The sequence below is a fragment of the Hydra vulgaris genome, chromosome 02, assembly GCF_038396675.1.
Source record: "Hydra vulgaris chromosome 02, alternate assembly HydraT2T_AEP".
NCBI lineage: Eukaryota > Metazoa > Cnidaria > Hydrozoa > Anthoathecata > Hydridae > Hydra > Hydra vulgaris.
Genome location: NC_088921.1, coordinates 14,661,686 through 14,685,661, shown reverse-complemented (window position 1 = coordinate 14,685,661; position 23,976 = coordinate 14,661,686). Strand labels below are relative to the sequence as shown.

The 23,976-nt window shown below is 25.6% G+C and overlaps 1 protein-coding gene across 2 annotated transcripts in view; it reads left to right on the top strand.

Annotated features, from left to right (window-relative positions):
- Nucleotides 1-20,132, top strand: part of LOC136076755 (NACHT, LRR and PYD domains-containing protein 3-like) — a 69,804-nt gene extending 49,672 nt beyond the window's left edge. For both annotated transcript variants that reach the window (XM_065790186.1, XM_065790187.1), the window contains exons 5-6: nt 5,078-5,152; nt 19,209-20,132. In XM_065790186.1, the coding sequence (XP_065646258.1) occupies nt 5,078-5,152; nt 19,209-19,975 (842 nt within the window). In that variant the 3' untranslated portion in view covers nt 19,976-20,132. The remainder of the gene's footprint in view (nt 1-5,077; nt 5,153-19,208) is intronic.
- The last annotated feature ends 3,844 nt before the right edge of the window (nt 20,133-23,976 follow it).

The window sequence follows — 23,976 nt, the reverse complement described above, 5'->3', positions numbered from 1 at the left end:
CTTTTCGTTTGTATCTATTCCGTGTTTTTTTGAATTCATGATGAATAGCTTCTCCTGTTTGCTCACAGTAAACTCCTAGGCTGCAGTCAGTAGAATGAAGAAAAGGAAGTATATGACATACTGCTATGTGAACTTTCCATGTAACACTGAACTCGATACCCTCAAATGTGGCATACACATATTCAATCAAATCTGCAGAAGACTTTTTACACTCCAGAACATCAGTGCTGGTGTTATCCCCTGCTACCATACCAAACGCTTCTGCTTGAAGGCATTTAAACTTTCTAAGACAGTTTACTATTGGTAATATGTCATATTTTCCATTGTTTACAATATCTCTTTTTAGTATATCCACCAACTTCACTTGCTTGCATTGTTTCCGCCAAGTCCTATGCCTTGGTATCCTCGAAACATGATGTAGTTTGATTGTAACCACTTCTCAAACAAAGACCTTACACTAATTAGAAGTACTGCAAGTTTACTAACTATTCCCATTAGAACATGGAGCTTAGGAACAGGAACCAACTCCTCAAGAAGAGTTTCAGGATCTTCCTCTTTGTACAAAAGTCGTGGGTTTGTAACTTTATTTGGAATTTTAAAATATGTATTTATATTAAAAGAACAGCATAATATACTTGCCTGAGGCTACCTGTTCTAAATATTTAGGTCCAAGGTGTTCTGCTGCTTCAATGAGTTTGTTGACAGCTCTGCTCTCTGTACAGATATGAGCTACTTCTTGCACTAAATATTTTTGTTTGAAAACAAATGAACAAAATTTTTAATTAATTAAATATTTTTAAAGTACAATCAATTTTGTTATGTGAAGCATTATATATATAAAAAAAAAAACAACAATAATAATAAAATTCTAACCTACAAAACCAAAGCATGTTGAACATAGTCTGGAAGACTTTACATGTTCAGAATCATTAGAAGCATTGATTTCATCAACAATGTCATTGATATTTGATGATCTTCTCAGATGCAATCTATCAATCTAAAATAATGGAAAAAATATTGATCAGTAAGTGATATTATTTTAGCATACTAAATGGTATTTTACTATACACTATGCAAGTTTAACTATATATACTATATAATTAAATTTTAAGCTTACACTATAAATAGTAAATAAATAGTTAATAAATAAATAGTAATTAGTTGTTTATCTTATACAACCTTATATACGTGTTTTGTAAAACTAATATTTGTATAATACACACAAACACATTATACTCAAATACTTCCATGCATGTCATACTTAAACTAAGTATATGTATACACATACTTATAGTGCTGTATATATAATATATAAAGTTATATTCATTTTAAATCTACGTGCATTATATTTTATGCATAATAACATGTATTTAAAAAAAAAATCTGTTCTATTTTTTAGTTAAGAAACTGTGATTGTAAATGAAACAAAGTATTAACTAGAAAGTAATAATTATTATTATACATAAAAAAACAGATTAGCATGAATTTTACCTTGGATATCTTCTCTTTCCAGTTGCCTAGGTACTCCACCTTGTTCTTGTCGAGATCATAGAGGTTTCTGTGGCAATTGTTACAAATAACCTTGGGATAGTTGATTACATCTAAACTATACTGGCTCCAGACGAAAGTTTTTATCTTTGTTTCAATTGCTGGAGTGATCTTTTGAATTTTAAATGACTTTTTACCGAACTGTGTAAGACAAACAACACAAGTTTTATGAAAACAGTCCGCCATTGTATACACAATTTACTAATTTCGCGGACTTTCAACTGAGTTTTTACCTAATTTATTAAGATTTTTATGGTTAAAAATAAATATTTTGAACAAATTATTTTTGACTTTGTCTAATTACTCAGAAGTTTTTAATGTCATAAATGGTGTCTACTAATGTATACCCAACTTTTGAAAAAGAAAGATCAGACCTGGGGAACAACTTAACCTGGTGGTCACTCTGGTCCACAGTGAAGGTCTCAAGATAAAAAAAAATTTTCAATTTGTTAAAGTCAAAGATTTTAGACATGAGATCAAATAAAAACTATTAAAAATTTTTTTTTTTGATTTGACTTGAAGTTCATTTTATTACTAATATGAAAGAAACGTCACAATAGAATAAGTAATTAAGAAAAGATCTCATCGTATCAAAGTAAAACTCATACGATACCTACAATCAATATCTAAAAACTTGACAACCTTTTTTTGTTGTTACGGTAAACAACTAAAAACATTGTCTTCAATACACTATAACATCATTATTTTTTATATATTTTTTGTTGACACGTTAATTGCGTTAAAACCCGGTAAAAAGGATTATATGATTTGGGTTCATTTATACTTATAGGATAAATAATTTTTTGAAATAAATGATTTTTATATTTTTAAAACAGTAAAATTATTTTGTTAATTCACCCTTGTTGTTTTAGTATTATTGAAGGTTCATATATAATTAACACTTTTAAAAATAGTTATATCAATAAATTAAAAGTTGGTGGCGTTAGGAAGACATGTTTTTTTTACTAATCTGATCATTTTGAGTCAATAACGATAAAGAATATCAAAAAAAAATTGTTAATTTAACCTTAAAGAACAAAAAGTGGCAAAATTTATTAGAATTAATAATTTTGTTTAATTTTAAAACATTTGAGATTTAATAATTCTTTTAATAAAGTATAAAAGTCTAGTATTAAAATTTTTATTATTCTAATTTTGGGAATTTCATTATAACAAACGACAAATAGCGTGCGAAAAAAATACATTTAGCAGAGTTTGTATCGCCCAAAGTTATTTTAAATAGTTGGTTTAAGCAAACATATATAACAATAAATTTAAACTATGCTTAAGTATAAAATATGCTTTAAGCACTTAAAATGTGTCCTAAAAAATTGATTTTAAAACCTATATAATACGTGGAAAAAAGGTTTTATAATATAAAACCTTTTTTCCACGTATTTTCCCTAACTTTTTAACCTAGTAATGGACAACTTCTTATTTGTAAAATCTCACACAAGTCATGAATGTTTCTTTTCAAATTTCTATTGTTTTAAATTTCTAAAAAAATTTTTCAAGTTTCTCTTATTTTTATATTATTTTATTTCATAGAAAAATTTTAAACTTATTAGTTTATGATAGTTTGTAGTTAGTAATTGTTTGTCAAATATTCTCCTTTTTTTAAAACGGTTGTGGTAGTTACAATATACTACAATATCTATTAGCAATACGGTTGCTTCGAATTTCCTTTTTCGAATTTGTCAAAGGATTTTTTAAAGTTCGATGATCGAGTTTTAAATATATATAATCTCTTTTTAAATAAATTAAAATCATTGTTTATTATATAACTCTGGTAACAATACTTCTTAAGTCGTAAGTATATTTCATTTTATATTTAATTGTTTGTTTTTTTATTTGAAAAAGTTGGTTTTGAAACAAAGTTTAAATGAATATAAACTTTAAATTAATTAAACTATATTATAAAATTACAAGAAAAAGTGCTAAAAAAAGTAAAAATCTTCAGGTAATTCTTTTTAATATATATATTGAAATAAAGCATGACATATTGATTTTCAACAGAACTCATGTTATGACATATTGATTGATTCAAGAGAACTCATATAACATGACATATTGATTTTCAACAGAAATCATGTTATGCGATTCTATTTTCAACAGACTGTTTTTTTGATTGACTTTCTTTTCAATCGATTTAATATCTATATAAAACATTTTCACATATTCGTTTTTGTTTTTTTTTTTTTTTGGTATGAAAAAGTGAGCCAAGAGCCTTAGCTACTTAGGCTTAAGAATGCACAAAGATAATATGAGTGATAAAGATTTAAATTTGTAATATTTTTTTAAGAAATATTTTTTAAAACCAAATTTTATCAATTATATTAACAACAAACACTTGATATGATTAATGGAAAATTTTATATTTTAGATTATCGATTCTTATCTTATCCATGTTTGTTGCTTTTTTCTTTTTAAAAGCATTTATATGTTTTTGTAGCTAGGTCTAGTGTTACCAGATGTCCTGTTTGTACATAGGGTAGCATAGTAAAAATCTTGATTTTAATAGGGATAAGACCGTCAGGGCTTTTTGGAGCATCTTAAGGAACAAAAAAAAATAGTTTGGCACTCCGCTCTTCCACGTAAAAATACATGGTAACCATAGCTTTGACGATAAAAATATTTTTTATTATTATGACTGTATCAATGTGATGTAAAATATTTTTGTATTTTTGTATAAATTTTATCGATTATTATAAAATAGATAAATTGTTCTTAAAAGCGCTTTTTTTTTAAGTTTCCAATCATCGTAAAATTCAAATGAACAAATATTTAAACTCTCACTCTGAGTTTTGCATAATTTATTCACATAACTTATTTTAAAAAAGATTGTCGAAGGAGATTTTCGAAGTTCTATATTTGAAATTACAAATTCGGTTTATGAAATCATTCATTTCACTCCAATCTGTGTTAAAATAACATATGTTTTCTTGGTGTCTTATTACAATATGTTATTGAACATAAATTAATTTTTAAATTAATTTGCAATCATTTTAATAAAGAATTATTATATTGAAAGTTTCATCGTTTTAATTTTTGTATATACGATCCTAATTTAATATTAATGTAAAATATAATGTTAATGTATATAATTTAATATTTCTTTATTTATGATCTTAATTTAATATGAAGGTATATAATATTATTATGTAATGTACTTAATAATAATATATTGAACATAATTTTTCAGTTAGTTATATCTTAATATAAATTTATGTATTATTATCTAGATTATTTATCTATTGTAATATATTTTTATAATGTTTATGTTATCTTTACTATATTTATATATATATATATATATATTTATATATATATATATATATATATATATATATATATATATATATATATATATATATATATATGTATATATATGTATATATATATATATATATGTATATATATTTATATATATATTATCTTGATTATTTTACTGTATATTATGTTTTATAATTTCGATTATTATTTAAATTATTATTTATTTGTTTATATATAATATTTATTTTTTCTTTAGATCGTCTCATTAAATTATCTCGTGTAAGTGATGATGAAAACGATTATCTACAAAAACTTGATCAATCTGATGCTGGTAATTTATTCATTGAATGTTTTTATGAAAATCAATTCATCAAAATAAATACACATTATAGTACATCAACTTAAACGTACATCATAGTACATCAATATAATTGTTCATTATAGAACATCAATATAAATGTACATTATGGTACATCAATATTAATGTACATCATAGTACATTATAGTAAGTACATCATAGTACATCATAGTAAGTACATCAATATAAATGTACTACATAGTGCATCAATATAAATATACATCATATTACTCAATATACGAGATCAATATAAATGGAAACTTTTTCAGTTATATAACTAAATCATAGAAGTTTAACAAAATAAAATACATCTAAGGAAGTATCAGTTGTTCAACTTGTCATTTTAAGCTTTCTTGCGTTATATGTAGGTAAAATGCAATGCCCTAGACTTGTCTTAATCCCCCCTGGCATGCTGAAGTGCTTTTACAAACTTGACTTAATCAATAAAATAGTTAATTTCATCTGATGAATGCAAACACCTCTATAATGATTTTTAAGCTTAATTATTTCTATTCAAATACAATTTGCAACCCTCGGAATAAGGGTTGGCATTTGGCAATGCTGACCTAACTTGCCAGTCTAATAGTGTTTGAGGTCAACAAAAAAATGCCAACCTTATTTCTATGTTTAATGGTATGACCTTTGAATCAATTTTTTTTTGCCGACCTAATGTGGACATCAAAAAGATTGAGGTTGGTAAATTATTGTGGACCTCATTTTCCCTAATTCCGAGGGTTTAATTTGTTTTTCCACCAATAACATGAACTTAAATGTTGGAATCATTTGTGATTTTATATTTGTTTTTCTTATTTTGGACTGTTTAAAAACATTCTTGAAAACTTAAAAAATTTTCTTAAAAGTTCTAGAAAATTATTAGAACTTTTAAATACTTTCAGCAGTTCATGAATATTCTAGAAGAATGCTCAGTATTTTTTGTTCTATATTATTTTAAAAAGTTAACGTAAGAAAATCCATAACTTTCTTTAAAGCATACAAATTTCAAAATCTTTTAGTAAGGGTCACAAAATCAATGTTGTTGTGGAATAATAATTTTTTTCTATTTAATTTTAGAGAAATAGTATAAGAATGTTCCATAGTGTAATTAAGTAGTAAATTAGTGTAAATGGGTTAGTAAAACACACTTTCAACCTTTTAAAAAGAAAATCATTAATTTATATTGCATATCATTGATATTGATATCATAATTATAATTTTTGCAGTAATGTTGTGTTTTGTTTTTTTTTTCAACTACAAACCAACACTAATTTTGGTTATAGTATTTTTTGATGTTTTTTTTTTTAATTTGCTAAAGTTAACAAGAACCAAATAACAACACATGCATATTTTTTCAACACTGTTTTTATGTAATTCAAAACCCACACCATTGGTAACTATCCAAACAAGCAAACACCATTGGTAACTAGCATAGTTTAACTTTTATTATTTTTTTTTTTAAATGTATAAAAATAATAAAAAAAAGTTTTTTAAATTTTTCAATTTTTAGTTCATAAACTAAAAATGGCATGTATAAATATCCTGTATAAATATATTTTTTTATTGATATTGTAATCTTGTTTATTACTATATTTAATTTTTTTTTAATTAGTTTTAAATCCCTATTTGAATTTTTTTTTTCTGGATAATATTTGGTACATACCAAATAGCCATATGGTAAAATGTTCTATATCCTCTTTATTGAAATCCAGACAAACATTAAGTTATAGACCATTTTCAAAATCATTTAATTATTTAGAATGCTTTTAAGGATGCTTTAATAAACCCATTAAATTATGCGTGCAAATAAAAGAAATACTAACTTAGCAAATGGTAACTGCTATGAAATGTATATATTATTTCCAGGAAAGTGAAAAGGGGCAGTAAAGAAGCATCCAAAAAATAGAGGACTAAGTAAGAGCGTTGTTAATATCAGAATATCAACAATATTGCATCAAGAATTGGAAGAAAAAAACAACATTTGTTTTTAAGTAAGTTTTTTTTATTAAAATGATAAATGACATGCTTAGAAAAAGCAGTTGGTCAAAAAGAAATAAGTTTCCACTTCTAACTGAATCCAAAAGATTGTTACAGAGGCAAAATTTTCATTATCAGCAATAAGATTAAAAACATCTACCTTCACTAAACATATGTTATCACTAAGAAAATCGTAATAAAAGTTATAATCAGCCTAAAGAAGTGCTATGATACAGTCGTAGGAAGATGGTTGTAGTAAGAAGTGCGTAGAAACATTGAATCTGACATTCAAGAAATGCAATATGAAAATTTTAGTGAGATCATAGCATGGTCGGAACAGCATTAATCTGAAAAAGAAAGAACTAAATAAAATCTAGGGTCAGAGACAAGACACAAGAAAGACACAAGGTGATTAGGGAGTCACAAAGTTGACTATCTAAGTAGGAGATCAAGAAATGTAATACAGGGATGTTCACTTTATCAATCGAGTTAAAATATATATCAAGCTATTCAGGGAGAGATAGAAATTTATTATTATGGAGATCTGGTCTATCAATATTAAATGTTAGTTTTATAATCTGTCTACATTATGAACAACTTTTACCGGTTTGCTAACTTGCAAAACATAAAACTAACATAAAAGGTAAATTTATTTGTTCTTAAATTATTGTGCTTCTGTTTACAAAACTTGCATCCAGTTTTTACTAGTTTTAAATATTTTCATTTTTTTATTATATTTCTAAAATGAATTATTTCCTAAATTTCGCAAATTGTTTCTATTTATAATATATTTATAGGTGGTTTGCAAGAAATCGACATTCAACTGGCAAAAGATGTGTCAATTAGTGTAGACACAATTCCTGGTTTTATAATGTGTCCTTTATGTCAAAAAGAAGTGTTAAGAAAAAAAAGATGATTGGTGTGCCTAACAGGACCACAACAGTGATGATGATTTTCTAGGACATTTTTTTATGAAAATATAGAAATTGCATAAAAAAAAGAACTTATAAACAAAAAATATTATATAAAAAGAGTTTTAATAAATTTGATGTATTAAAAGTAAAATTTAATGGGGTTCAACAACATGCTAAAATTTTTCTTGAAAAAAAAATTTAATGCCAGCTAATGATCTTATGTCAAAAAAGCTTTCAGTTATCCTCAAAGTTAATACAACAGATCTAAAGCTTTCAGTTATCCTTAATGTTAACACAACAGATCTGAAAAACAATGTTATTGAGGAGACCAATGTTTAACATCAGAAAAAAGCTGATGATCTTGATAAGTTGATTTTTTCAATGCAAGAAATAGATGTAATCGTTTATCTGGAATTAAAAATGTTATCAATTATGTAAATGCTCATAATGAAGGTGCTTCTTAAAGTCAACCAACATTTTTATGTTTTACATCTGATGACTTAAAACAACTTGAATGTATTTATTGTATAGTAAAAAAAACTGTCAAATTTGTGCAAGAAATGTTTCTCAATACCACAAAAATGCACTATCTTTCTGATGGTTGTATATTAAACTAAATTGCTAGTGTTTTTTAAATTTATATACTATAATACTAAATATAATACTAAATACAATACTACAATACCAAATTGCTAGTGTTTTTTTAAATTTATACCATCACGTTGAAGGTTTTGGGATGCAATGTGAATGGAGTTTCTTTATGGTATTACATGAAATGATACCACATAGAAACTCCATTCACAGGATACAGGATGCAATAAACATAAATCTCAAAAGAGTTTTTGAGCAGAAGGAATTTAATCTAACATTTAACCTTACTGCCTCAATACAATATCTTCCAGAAATCATTGTACGAAAATATTGTATCTGCAAATATGATGTTGGTTTGGTAGCAAAAGTTGGTGAAGAAAATAAAGACGCTCTTTTAAAATTCACTATTACACTGGCCAAGTAGAGATGATTGTTATAGGCTTTCTCGTATCTTAATTATAATTTAAAAAAAAACATCTTCAAGAACAAGGCGCATATACATAGACACAGATCATTTATCCAAAAAATTAACTCAATCATAGTTTTCACTTAGTCACCAGTTTTCTTTTATAAGCAATTTATGAATTTATTCAGATACAAGTGGCCTCTAGTTTTAGCTTAATTTTGTGTTCAGTTTAACAGAAACTTGTAAAACAAAATTTATAGTAAAATCAAAATGGCCGTAAAACAAAAAAAATTACTAAAAATAGCTGATTTTAAAGTAACAATATCTCCAAAATCATTTGATATCAGTGCTAAAATTTTGATCTATGTAATATAAGTGACCATTTTTACAAAATATGAACAAAATCTGAAATGGTGGGTTACATGCCTGCCCCACTTTCTGGTGGAATACCTCGCTAGACAATAAAGAGAAACATGATTAAATGAAGAATTGGTATTAAGAAAGTACATATAAATAGAAGAACTAGATTCAAACCTAATTTCCAAACAAAAAGATGAATTGATATAAAAGTATACGGTTAAGCAAGTTACAATTAGTTACCATTAGTTGCTAGGTTACTAGCAAGTTACTATTAGGTTCTTTGTAAATCATAGGATGATAGTCATCTAAAGTGGTAATCTAAGATCTAAAGGTAAAACAACTGAGTTTATTTTAGTTTTACTATTGATTTCTGTTATGTTATGTAATTTGATGCACATTTTTACTCTTACACTAGTGTGAAATAGATGCAATGCTAATGCATGAAAAAAATATAAACTAATTTTTAATCCTAATATTATTTATTTATTCTTTAATTAATTTATTTTTTTTAATTTCTATCATTATGCCTTAGTGGGTATGTGATTTTGTATGTCTGTGGTGCAATAAATAATATAACTAAAGCCTTAGTAAACATGATTATTAATAAAAAAAATTAAATTTGATTAAATGAATTTAATTTAATAGATAATTTAAAATTGATAATATTGAATAGAGTTTTTAGAGCCCATCGGTGCAGTCATATAAGCTTTGAGTGAGTGTTTTAAAATAAATAAATTATACATATAGAAAAATAGAAAAAAAACAAGGTTTAAAAGCATGGGAAAGTTTGTTCGACATTAACTCTGTGAGTTATTCTGTGACTTATTACAATAACTTTACTTATTTTATCCTTTAGATTAATAATGAGTATATAATAAATGTGGTTATAATAATAATAATTGCATAAATTTTTATTGAATAAAATATTACTCAATAACTATGTTCTTAACTGGTTAAACTGATTTTAAAATCACATCACATTGACTCCTTAAGGTGTTTTTAGAAAAGTTATTTTTACTTTAGGTTTTTTTTATCATTTTTGTTTTTTGTATGATGACATAAGTCATCATATAAAAATAAAGATTACTTGTTCTTAACTGATTATATAGATTTTAAAATCACCTCACTTGGACTTTTTTTAGGTGTTTTTAAATAAAGTTATTTTCACTTTAGGGTATTTTTTTGAACCTTTTTGTATTTTTTGAATGATAATATATGTTAAAAATGAAGATTAATTTTAAAATCACCGGATCTTTTGGTTGTTTTTATATATAAGGTCATTCCATATGAAATCACTTTGTTATTCAAAAGTACCTTAAAGTACCACCTCAGATTTGATTCAAATTTCGACCGTTCACAGATTTTATAATAAAAAAAAAAAATCCTGAAAGTTCAAAAGTTATGTTTGAATCAATGTTAACTAGGTTCAATATTAATAAAGTTAAAAAAATTAAATTTTCTCGAACTTATAGTAGATTTTTTTGATTTTTCGACAAACCGTATCTTTGTAAATAAAAAAGATTATCACCTAAAATGGATTATTTGGGTAAAAAATTATTACTATACAAAATTTCAAGCAATAACATTTTTTGATTTACAAATTTATGGTTTGTCAAATATCAAAAAATTCTACTGTAAGTTTCAGATATTCAAGTTTTGGTTATAAAACATTTTTCATGTATTCATAACTTTCAAGCAGATGGGCAAATCAAGCTGAAGTTCTCAGGATTATGATTTTTGTTTTTTTTATAAAATATGTGGGTAGTCAAAGTTTAAAGCAAATCTGAGGTGCTTATCCTTTTACAATTTTAGTAAAAGAGTCTAAAAATTTTTTAGACTCTTTTTCTAAAACTGTAAAAAATTTCATGAAATCTGTTCTAAAATTTATATAAACCTATATCTTTTGAGCGTCAAAGTTTATTTTGATGAAGTCTATTTATAAATTATGATGAAAATGTTTTGATAAAAATTGAAATTTGTTTATAAATATATAGTATACATAAGAAACACAATTATGTTATTATTAATAACTTCATCAAGGTAGTGTTTGGGAAGGCTTTGTTTAAATCAGTTGCTGAATGATGTTCTCGTATATACATCATATATGCTTCATTTAAAATTGTATATTAATGATAAATAATTTCACTTTGATGAAATTTTACATAATGAGATTCCATTTCAACTAATCGTACTCAGTGTTTCATTAGAACAAACATCTAAATCAGTGCATAAAAATCTTAACAAGACACTAAAAGTTTTAGTGTGTCTGTAAAAATTGACCATAATTTTGTGAAATTTTTATTTTATTTTATTTTTTTTTAAACATCTTCGCTTCCAACAAGGCTGCAAGCAGTCACTAATTAAAGTTGGAAGTTACTGAAAGGAAAAAGATGAAGATTGTAAGCAAGATAACGATTAAAAGACAACTTAAAGGATTGCAAATTATATGAATCAGGAAAGCAAGATGAAGGAAGCGAATTCCAAAGAGCTCATGTTCGAGGAAAAAAACTAGACGAAAGCGTTTTTGGAGCACTTAGGAACAGTTACAGAAAAAGGATGACACTTAATTGAATGACGAGTAACACGAGAATGAATTTTAGTAGATGGCACAAGAGACGCTAGCTCTTTAGAGCAGTGCCCATTATAGTATTGAAATAGTGCCCATTATAGTATGTAGAAAAGAGAAAGAGAAGCAACACTACGACGATGTGATAATGGTTGGAGGTTGGTTGCAAGAGCAGGTCCAACTATGTTTACAATGCGTTTTTGCACGTTGTCTAAAAGAGAAAGGGCATCATTAGAAGAACCGCGCCAGATATGGCAGCAGTATTCCATACAAGGCCGGATTTGAGATTTATTGAGAATAGAATCCAAAGTAAGAAAGTAACGAGCTCGATAAAGAGATGCAACCTTAGCAGATGCTAATTTTGCAACTGATTTGATATATGGTTTCCAAGAAAGATTGGAAGTAAGAGTTAATCCTAGAAGATGAAGAGTGGATGACTCATCGAGTACATCACCGTTCATAAATATAGGAAGATCTAAATTATTGCGATAACGATTGGCTAATAAAATTTAGTTTTATCTGAATTAAAGTTCACCAGCCACTGTGAACCCCATGCTGTAGCAGAAGTGAGATCCTTTTCAAGCTCAAATGCCCCCTCCAAGCAATCAGAGTGTGTTGGTTTCTTATCACGACAAGAATAAATGGTAGTATCATCAGCAAACAATGCCACCTTAGATGTGAGAATATTTGGAAGGATAGAACCTTGAGCAACCCTTGAGAAAGTTTTAGAAACAAGGCACTGTGGACCAGAGTGACCGCCAGGTTGAGTTGTTTCCCAGGTCTGATTTTTTTTTTTTTTTTCGATAGCAAGGTATACATTAGTAGACACCATTTATAACATTTAGAACTTCTGGGGTGTTGGAATTTTCAAAAATAAAAATTAAGCAAAAAAATCAAAAAATAGCTATTATCACTGTGGGCCTGAGTGACCACAAAATTAAAATGTTCCCTAGGTCTGATTTTTTTTCAATAGTTGGGTATACATTAGTAGACACTATTTATAACATTTAAAACTTCTGGGGTGTTAAAAAAAAATTAAGAAAAAAAATTCAAAAATAGGTGTAACTTATCCTATACAAATAAAAGCACAAAGTAAAAAAGCTTTATGTTAACTAGTTATATTATATATATAAATGCTATAAATAATATACTTTGCAATATATACTTGAAATTATAAACATTAAATTAAATTATATAATTATTCAGTTTATTTAATGTTTTTTGATACAAACTTGACAACACTGGATTTTAGCTGTTTTGCATAATCTATATAGTTAACTCTTTGTTTGTATCTATTCCATGTTTTTTTGAATTCATGATGAATACCTTCTCCTGTTTGCTCACAGTAAATCCTAGGCCGCAGTCAGTAGAATGAAGAAAAGGAAGTATATGATATACTGCTATGTGAACTTTCCAGGTAACACTGAGCTTGATACCCTCAAATGTGGCATGCACGTATTCAATCAAATCTGCATAGGACTTTTTAAACTCCAGAACAGCAATGCTGATGTATTCCCCTGCTACCATACCAAACGCTTCTGCTTGAAGATATTTAAACTTTCTAAGACAGTTTACTATTGGTAATAAGTCATATTTTCCATTGTTTACAATATCTTTTTCAAGTATATCCACCAACTTCAGGAACTTGCTTGCATTGTTTCCGCCAAGTCCTATGCCTTGGTATCCTCGAAACATGATGTAGTTTGATTGTAACCACTTCTCAAACAAAGGCCATACACTAACTAGAAGTACTGCAAGTTTACTTTCTATTCCCATTAGAACATGAAGCTCAGGAACAGGAACCAACTCCTCAAGAAGAGTTTCAGGATCTTCCTCTTTGTAAAAAAGTCTTGGATTTGTAACATTTTTAAAGTGTGACATTTTTGACTTCTTCTTCTGTCAAAGGTAAAGTTGCTGTAATGATCATCCAATGACCTAAGTGCTCACTTGATACCAGGGTCAGGAGTGCAGGATCCCTCACAATATAAACAACTGTATTTCTCAGCATGACTACTAATTCTTAACACTGAATTTGCACATTTAAGATCAAATGCAACTTAAAACTTTACATCGTTTAAGTTCAAGGGCTCAATAAGCTTCCAAAGATTATCGTTAGCTTCAGAAACCTCCTCAACAATTGCTATAAGAAAGGATCTTTTTACTCCAGCATCATCTAGCTCTAAATCTGAAGAAGTTTTTTTCATGGGATTAAAAATATTTACAGTAAGGAATCCCTGACCTAAATCCATAGCTATTCTCAATATTGAGTCATGTGGATCTATTCCTTTTTCTGTAAGGACGTGCTGTATAAATGTAGATGTATCTTTTATATGAACCAATTTTCTAGTAATGGCTTCTTCTCCATCCATAAAACCTACAATTTGAAGCTTCAATTTTTCAAAAATGTTCGTTTCAATGCAGGTTTGAGTTCCTCTACTAGAGCTATATTTGGAACCAAAATTCTTTTTGAAAGCTCAAGAGATTTAACCAACTCCATAACAGTACCAAAGGACACCTGTTTCAGCTCAATTCGGTCAGTTTTTTTGTCAGGCGTTTCAACCACATGTTCAAAGGAGACCCTTGAGTAGCCAACTGAAACTTCTGTCCTCTACAATTATTTTCAGCTTCCATTTTGTGCTTAAGAATACCTGGCAACATACATAAATAAAATATTTTATTATTTGGAATTTTAAAATATGTATTTATATTGAAAGAACAGCCTAATATCCTTGCCTGAGGCTACCCGTTCTAAATATTTAGGTCCAAGCTGTTCTGCTGCTTCAATGAGTTTGTTGACAGCTCTGCTCTCTGTACAGATATGAGCTACTTCTTGCACTAAATATTTTTGTTTGGAAACAAATGAACAATATTTTTAATTAAATATATTTAAAGTACAATCAATTTTGTTATGTGAAGCATTACATATGAAAAAATAAAACAACAATAATAATAAAATTCTAAGCTACGAAACCAAAGCATGTTGAACATAGTCTGGAAGACTTTACATGTTCAGAATCATTAGAAGCATTGATTTCATCAACAATGTCATTGATATTTGATGATCTTCTCAGATGCAATCTATCAATCTAAAATAATGGAAAAAATATTGATCAGTAAGTGATATTATTTTAGCATACTAAATGGTATTTTACTATACACTATGCAAGTTTAACTATATATACTATATAATTAAATTTTAAGCTTACACTATAAATAGTAAATAAATAGTTAATAAATAAATAGTAATTAGTTGTTTATCTTATACAACCTTATATACGTGTTTTGTAAAACTAATATTTGTATAATACACACAAACACATTATACTCAAATACTTCCATGCATGTCATACTTAAACTAAGTATATGTATACACATACTTATAGTGCTGTATATATAATATATAAAGTTATATTCATTTTAAATCTACGTGCATTATATTTTATGCATAATAACATGTATTTAAAAAAAAAATCTGTTCTATTTTTTAGTTAAGAAACTGTGATTGTAAATGAAACAAAGTATTAACTAGAAAGTAATAATTATTATTATACATAAAAAAACAGATTAGCATGAATTTTACCTTGGATATCTTCTCTTTCCAGTTGCCTAGGTACTCCACCTTGTTCTTGTCGAGATCATAGAGGTTTCTGTGGCAATTGTTACAAATAACCTTGGGATAGTTGATTACATCTAAACTATACTGGCTCCAGACGAAAGTTTTTATCTTTGTTTCAATTGCTGGAGTGATCTTTTGAATTTTAAATGACTTTTTACCGAACTGTGTAAGACAAACAACACAAGTTTTATGAAAACAGTCCGCCATTGTATACACAATTTACTAATTTCGCGGACTTTCAACTGAGTTTTTACCTAATTTATTAAGATTTTTATGGTTAAAAATAAATATTTTGAACAAATTATTTTTGACTTTGTCTAATTACTCAGAAGTTTTTAATGTCATAAATGGTGTCTACTAATGTATACCCAACTTTTGAAAAAGAAAAATCAGACCTGGGGAACAACTTAACCTGGCGGTCACTCTGGTCCACAGTGAAGGTCTCAAGATAAAAAAAGATTTTCAATTTGTTTAAGTCAAAGATTTTAGACATGAGATCAAATAAAAACTATTTAAATTTTTTTTTGACTTGACTTGAAGATTTTATTACTAATATGAAAGAAACGTCACAATAGAATAAGTAATTAAGAAAAGTTCTCATCGTATCAAAGTAAAACTCATACGATACATACAATCAATATCTAAAAACTTGACAACCTTTTTTTGTTGTTACGGTAAACAACTAAAAACATTGTCTTCAATACACTATAAAATCATTTTTTATATATTATTTGTTGACACGTTAATTGCGTTAAAACGCGGTAAAAAGGATTATTCGATTTGGGTTTATTTATACTTATAGGATAAATAATTTTTCGAAATGAACGATTTTTATATTTTTACAACAGTAAAAATATTTTGTTAATTCACCCTTGTTGTTTTAGTATTATTGAAGGTTCATATATAATTAACACTTTTAAAAATAATTATATCAATAAATTAAAAGTTTACTGGCTTTAGGAAGACATGTTTTTTTTACTAATCGGATAATTTTGAGTCAATAATGATAAATAATATCAAAAAAAAATTGTTAATTTAACCTCAAAGAACAAAAAGTGGCAAAATTTATTAGAATTAATTTTGTTTAATTTTAAAACATTTGAAATTTAATAATTCTTTTTATAAAGTATAAAAGTCTAGTATTAAAATTTTTTATTTTTTTAATTTTGCGAATTTCATTATAACAAACGACAAATAGCGTGCGAAAAAAATACATTTAGCAGAATTTGTATCGCCCAAAGTTGTTTTAAATAATTGGTTTAAGCAAACATATATAACAATAAATTTAAACTATGCTTAAATTTAAAATATGCTTTAAGCACTTAAAATGTGTCCTAAAAAATCGATTTTAAGCAGTTACACATACAAAATATTCTCTATAAAACCTTTTTTCCATGTGTTTTCCTTAACTTTTTAACCTAGTAATGGACAACTTTGTATTTGTAAAATCTCACACAAGTCACGAACAATTGCAATTTAATTTTTTTTAAATAATAATATAAAAAGTTGTGCTAATTTACTCTATTTTTAAATGCTTCTTTTCAAATTTCTGTTTTAAATTTCTAAAAAAAAATTTTCATATTTCTATTTATATTATTTTATTTCATAGAAAAATTTTAAACTTATTAGTTTATGATAGTTTGTAGTTAGTAATTATTTGTAAAATATTCTTCTTTTTTTAAAACGGTTGCGCTAGTTACAATATACAACAATATCTATTAGCAATACGGTTGTTTCGAATTTCCTTTTTCGAATTTGACAAAGGATTTTTTAAAGTTCGACGATCGAGTTTTAAATATATATAATCTCTTTTTAAATAAATAAAAATCATTGTTTATTATATAACTCTGGTAACAATACTTCTAAGGTCGTAAGTATATTTCACTTTATATTTAATTATTTGTTTTTATTTAAAAAAATTGGTTTTGAAACAAAGTTTAAATGAATATAAACTTTAAATTAATTAAACTATATTATAAAATTACAAAAAAAAGTGCTAAAAAAAGTAAAAATCTTCAGGTAATTTTTTTTAATATATAAATTGAAATAAAGCATGACATATTGATTTTCAATAGAACTCGGGTGTTATGCGATTCTATTTTCAACAGACTGTTTTTTTGATTGACTTTCTTTTTAATCAATTTAATATCTATATAAAACATTTTCACATATTCGTTTTTTTTTCGTTTTTTTTTTGGGTACGAAAAAGTGAGCCGAGAGCCTTAGTTACTTAGGCTTAAGAATGCACAAAGATAATATGAGTGATAAAGATTTAAATTTGTAATATTTTTTTAAGAAATATTTTTTAAAACCAAATTTTATCAATTATATTAACAACAAACACTTGATATGATTAATGGAAAATTTTATATTTGATCTATTAGATTATCGATTTTTATCTTATCTATGTTTGTTGCTTTTTTCTTTTTAAAAGCATTTATATGTTTTTGTAGCTAGGTCTAGTGTTACCAGATGTCCTGTTTGTACATAGGGTAGCATAGTAAAAATCTTGATTTTAATAGGGATAAGACCGTCAGGGCTTTTTGGAGCATCTTAAGGAACAAAAAAAAAAATAGTTTGGCACTCCGCTCTTCTACGTAAAAATACATGGTAACCATAGCTTTAACGATAGAAATATTATTTATTATTGTGACTGTATCAATGTTATGTAAAATATTTTTGTATTTTTATATAAAATTTATTGAATATTATAAAATAGATAAATTGTTCTTAAAAGCGCTTTTTTTTTTAAGTTTCCAATCAACGTAAAATTCAAATGAACGAATATTTAAACTCTCACTCTGAGTTTTGTATAATTTATTCACATAACTTATTTTTAAAAAAATTGTCGAAGGAGATTTTCGAAGTTCTATATTTGAAATTACAAATTCGATTTATAAAATCATTCATTTCACTCCAATCTGTGTTAAAATAACATACGTTTTCTTGGTGTCTTATTACAATAAGTTATTGAACATAAATTAATTTTTAAATTAATTTGCAATCATTTTAATAAAGAATTATTATATTGAAAGTTTCATTGTTTTAATTTTTTTTATATACGATCCTAATTTAATATTAATGTAAAATATAATGTTAATGTATATAATTTATTATTTCTTTATTTATGATCTTAATTTAATATTAATGTATATAATATTAATATGTAATGTATTTAATAATAATATATTGAATATAATTTTTTAGTTAATTATATCTTAATATAAATTTGTGTATTATTATCTAGATTATATATATATATATATATATATATATATATATATATATATATATATATATATATATATATATATATATATATATATATATATTATCTAGATTATTTTATCTATTATAATAATTTTTTTAAATATTTATACTATCTATTCTATATATATATATATATATATATATATATATATATATATATATATATATATATATATGTATATATATATATATATATATATATATATATATATATATATATATATATATATATATTACCTAGATTCTTTTACTGTTTATTATGTTTTATAATTTAAATTATTATTTAAATTATTATTTATTTGTTTATTTATATATAATATTTATTTATTCTTTAGATTGTCTACTTAAATTATCTCGTCAAAGTGATGATGAAAACGATCGTCGACAAAACGATCGTCATCAATGTGATGATGAAAACGATTATCAAAGTGATGATGAAAACGATTATCAAAGTGAAAATAAATTCGATTATCTAAGTGATGATGAAAACGATTATCAAAGTGAAAATAAAAACGATTATCTTAAATTTGATCCTATAACTTATTACGTTAATTTATTCATTGAATGTTTTTATGAAAGTCAATCATCATTTACTGATGAAATAAAATTTATCGTCGATGATCAAAAGTGGTGGATTTCGATTGACGATGGAAAAACTTCTTACGAAACTTCTTGTGAAAATTATTTCGTAAATCATTACATTAAATCTGGAAGAAAGTTATTGTGGTTAAATGTTAATAAAAATATTTTAAGTGATGAAGAAAAAAATCTTATAATTCAATGTTCAACATATGTTGTCATTGTCACCTTTAATTTTCCAATTAAATTCGAAGGATGGAAACCGAAAGATAACATTGAAGCGTTGTCGATACACATCTCACGTTATTTAATAACGAAAAAAGATTTTGAAGAAATTTTTCTTCCGTGGATTAATCTTTGTGAAGAATTACATCTTTACCTTCACGACGACATCGATTTCATTGAAGAGATTTGTGAATGGATTCGTTGTTCGAATGTCAAGAGGTTGTTGATCGAGTACCGTGGAAAATATTTTTATAACCTCGATGAATTAAAAAACTTTATAACACAGAAAAATGTTTAATATCTTAAATAAAATATAAACAATAATTAATAAATAATAAATGAAATGTTTAAAGTATTTTATAGCTAAATATGTTTTAAAGTATACGAATTAATTTTAATATTTAGTAGTCTAAAAGTTTAATAATTTTTTTATTATTTAAGTAAGATACAATTAATTTGACTAAAATATATATTAATGATAAACAGTTATAATTATTATTATTATTATTATTATATATATATATATATATATATATATATATATATATATATATATATATATATATATATATATATATATGTAATTATTAGTTATAAATATAATTATTATATTATTATTATATTTTGTTTTTATTCAATAATATTAATAATTTTAGTAATAATAATAATGTTAACATTTTTTTCAGATTTTTTTAAAATAAGTTTTTTTATTTTTTTTAACTTTTATTGTTTAATTAACATTAATTGTAATTTTTATTACATTGATCATATAATTATAATTAATATAAATAAAAACTAGATTAATTTTTTTTATACTTTATTTAATGATTTACGTTTAAATATTTTTTAAAGGTTTTGAAATTTTCAATGTTATTTAGAAAAAATTTTTCAAAATTTCTTATGTAGTTATTTTTATGTAATTTTGTAGATATTTAATTTACTTAATTTTATAGATGATAATTTTTTAATGGAAAATGAAATTGTTAAATTGTCAATTAATTTTAGATGTTTATTTTATTTTTAGATTTTTAGTTTTCGCCATTTGTTTCATTAAAAGATTTTTGTTGTCATCGAAATAAAAAAATTCGAATGTTTTGTAGAATTTTTCTTTGAAGTTATTTTGTTCGAAAGTTGGATTTTCAATTAAATAACTTTGTTTACCTAAATATATATACACTATTAGAAAACTCCGTAGTATTTATCTGACTTTTTCTGTTGTTATGTTACGAAAAAAATCCGTTTCCATTAAATTGCGGTCTTTTGCCCATACTTTTAAGACATTAGCGTTCTCAACTTTCAGGCCTCAATGCAGAGAATTAAAAATACTATGTATTTTTAATTCTCTGTATAGCCTAATATTGTTTTTAATAGTTTTTTTGATGAAAAAAGAAAAAGAAAAAAAAAATAATCTTAACTAATAAACAATGTAAATAAAAGGCAAAGAAATTTTTTCTAATTTAAAATTTCACACATTTACATAATTATATAATCACCTTTAGTTTTGGCTTTAACATCTAAATACAAAATTGATATTTTCTTATATTGAGTAGAAATAATATTAAACCAAACAAAGAATATTAGAAAAATTTTGATTAAATTTGTTAACAAAATCTGAAAGAAAAAAAAAACTACCATATGAAACTTTTGCACATCTTTTATTAGATGGTATTTTATAAATAGTAGACTTCTCAGAGATTTTTAAGGTTCTTTGCCAGATCTTGGAGTGACAGTGATACTTAAATTTTTTTTTTAAACGTTGCAAAATATTACACAATGATGTTCTTCCATATCCAATAAATAATAGTCTGATATAATCATCAAAATACTTAAAGATTTTCTGCAAACATGATCTTTAACTATTACTTTAAAATTATTATTAGCTTTAAAATTACAAAACAAAAAAATGTCCATTGGCACGAATTATCAGTTGGAATTTTTAATCCACCACGATCCAAAAATTTAGAAAACTGACCATATTTTTGATAACATAACGTTGTTTGATCTAAAAGTTCATAATCAGTTCGTTCATTATCATTTCGTGTAACGTAACCAACAATGTGAATATTTGACATTTTAACTTCATAAGCAATAGAAGATTCTAGATCTTGCAAGTTATCAAGAATTTCGCAGCAGTATTCAGACAATTTGTAATGGCGTAGTGCACATTGATGACCAGATTTCACATTAAAATTGTCAATATCTACTTTTAATTTCAAAAGTTGCATGTTTTATACGTAATTTTTTAATAACTTGTTGAACACTAAGAAAATATGTATCACCAGAACCTTGACGAAGTATACTATATTCTTTTTCCAGGTGATCTGATGTAAATTGAACAAGAAGTATATAGTTTTGCGTAGAGTTAAGTAAATATCTACATAAGTCTACTAGTCCATAACAAGTTTGATGTATACAAGTTGCAGTATCTTTAGAAAGCTGTTTAATACGTTTACCTTTAGGACCTGCCATTTTAAGTGCCATATCACCAACTTGTAGTATTAAATTTAAACAGTTGTCATCAGGATTATTGATAACAGCCTGCAAATGATTCTTATGCCTTGTATCAGCACCAATAGCTTTGAAAAATAAAATTTTATTAAATAACATTATTGGTAAATCTAGCAGTGTCGTTAACATCACTATAAATCATGTCAGGATGTTGCAAAAGAGTAGCGTAAGTTTTTTCGGAAAATACTCTTAAAACCATCAATACACACTGTCGTTTAACAGTTTTAAGAGAAATAAAAAATAAAAAAGTGAGTGCATTTTGCAACCCTGGTTACTCCATTATCGTCAAATATTAATTCCTGAGTTGTTTCAGCTAACCAAAGAAAATACTTTTTGAGGTGTACAAAATCATAAAGTAAATACTTTCCATCCACTGTTAACCGTGGTTTTCCCGGAACGAATGTGCACATTTAAAAAAAAACCTGATTGGCACGACTCCCATTACATAATAACTTTTACATTTGCACTAACTAAATCCATTATTTGATTGGTTAAATTAATCTGTTCAAACAAAAAATTAGATGATAATTTTAATATTGATATCATTTTAATTAATACCTTTGGACCCCCGTTTAAACAAACAGCCATAATCCCTAACAATGTTTTAGACAATTCCACTGGGTTATCCTCCGATCTACCAAATATAGTTCCACCATGGTAAAGCAAACTTTTATTTAACATATGTTTCATCATGTCGTATGATACATAATTTCTGCTTATCCGGAAGAGAGTTAAAAATTGAATAAATAAATTTCTTTTCATTAATATTAGAAATTTTTGAAGTAATTTGAGTCAGTGTTGAAATAGACGGAAGTTGATAATCATTTCTTAAGCGATTATATAATGCCCTTGATGTTGAAAAATATACAAAAGAGCGTATAAGTATTTCAGGCGTATAAAGTTTATCACTTTTTTTTTTTGGTCTCATAAATGAAATATGTTGCATAATTACTTCTTTTTTATTTTTCATTTTCAAGGAACTTAAAAAAAGAAGTAACTCGTCAAACTTAGGTCAGGTGTCAACAGTTATGATTCGATTTACTGTTAAGCTAGAAATGCGACACAATCCCATAATGAAATGTTTCAAAGGTAAGATTTTCATAATTTTTTATTACAAAAAAAGGTGTTTTATTAAAAAATTGCAAAGATTGTATAAAAAAAAACCATCAACCATAAACGATATAGCTGGATATTGGTGATCACTGCTATTGATAAACTTGTTTTTAATGTCACAAAAAGTAGCTTTATCCCTTTTAAAAAATGTGTCTAATTCATCATCTAATGTACTTCTAATAGATCTTTCAGTTGGATTAACAGTTGGAATTTGAGATAAAGGTATTCTCAGCCAAACAGAAGGAGAATTTTTAGGTCGACGTTTTCCTCCACGCACAATATTTATTTGGCATGATGATTTAATCTAAATTTTATAAATTTATTATTTGCTTTGAATCAAATCTGAAACTCCATGTTTAAATCATATAACTTTATTAACATTGTATTATATTCCAATATTTAAATATATATCATAAACGATATGACATTTTATCTGGTCTGAACATGGAGAAATAATTTTTTTTTTGCCTCAAAAAAGTAGGCCTCCACAAAAAAAATCCGGTTGTGCGATGAATAGGCCTGTAATAGAGAACGCTATGTTTTAATACTTTTAAAATAATCACATCATTTTTTTAAGTTCCGTAACTTTAAATTACAGACTTTAATCATATATTTTAGTATACTTTAGTATAGCCTTTAATTTACAGAGCGCCATAGTTCTTTTTAACGAGGAGAAAT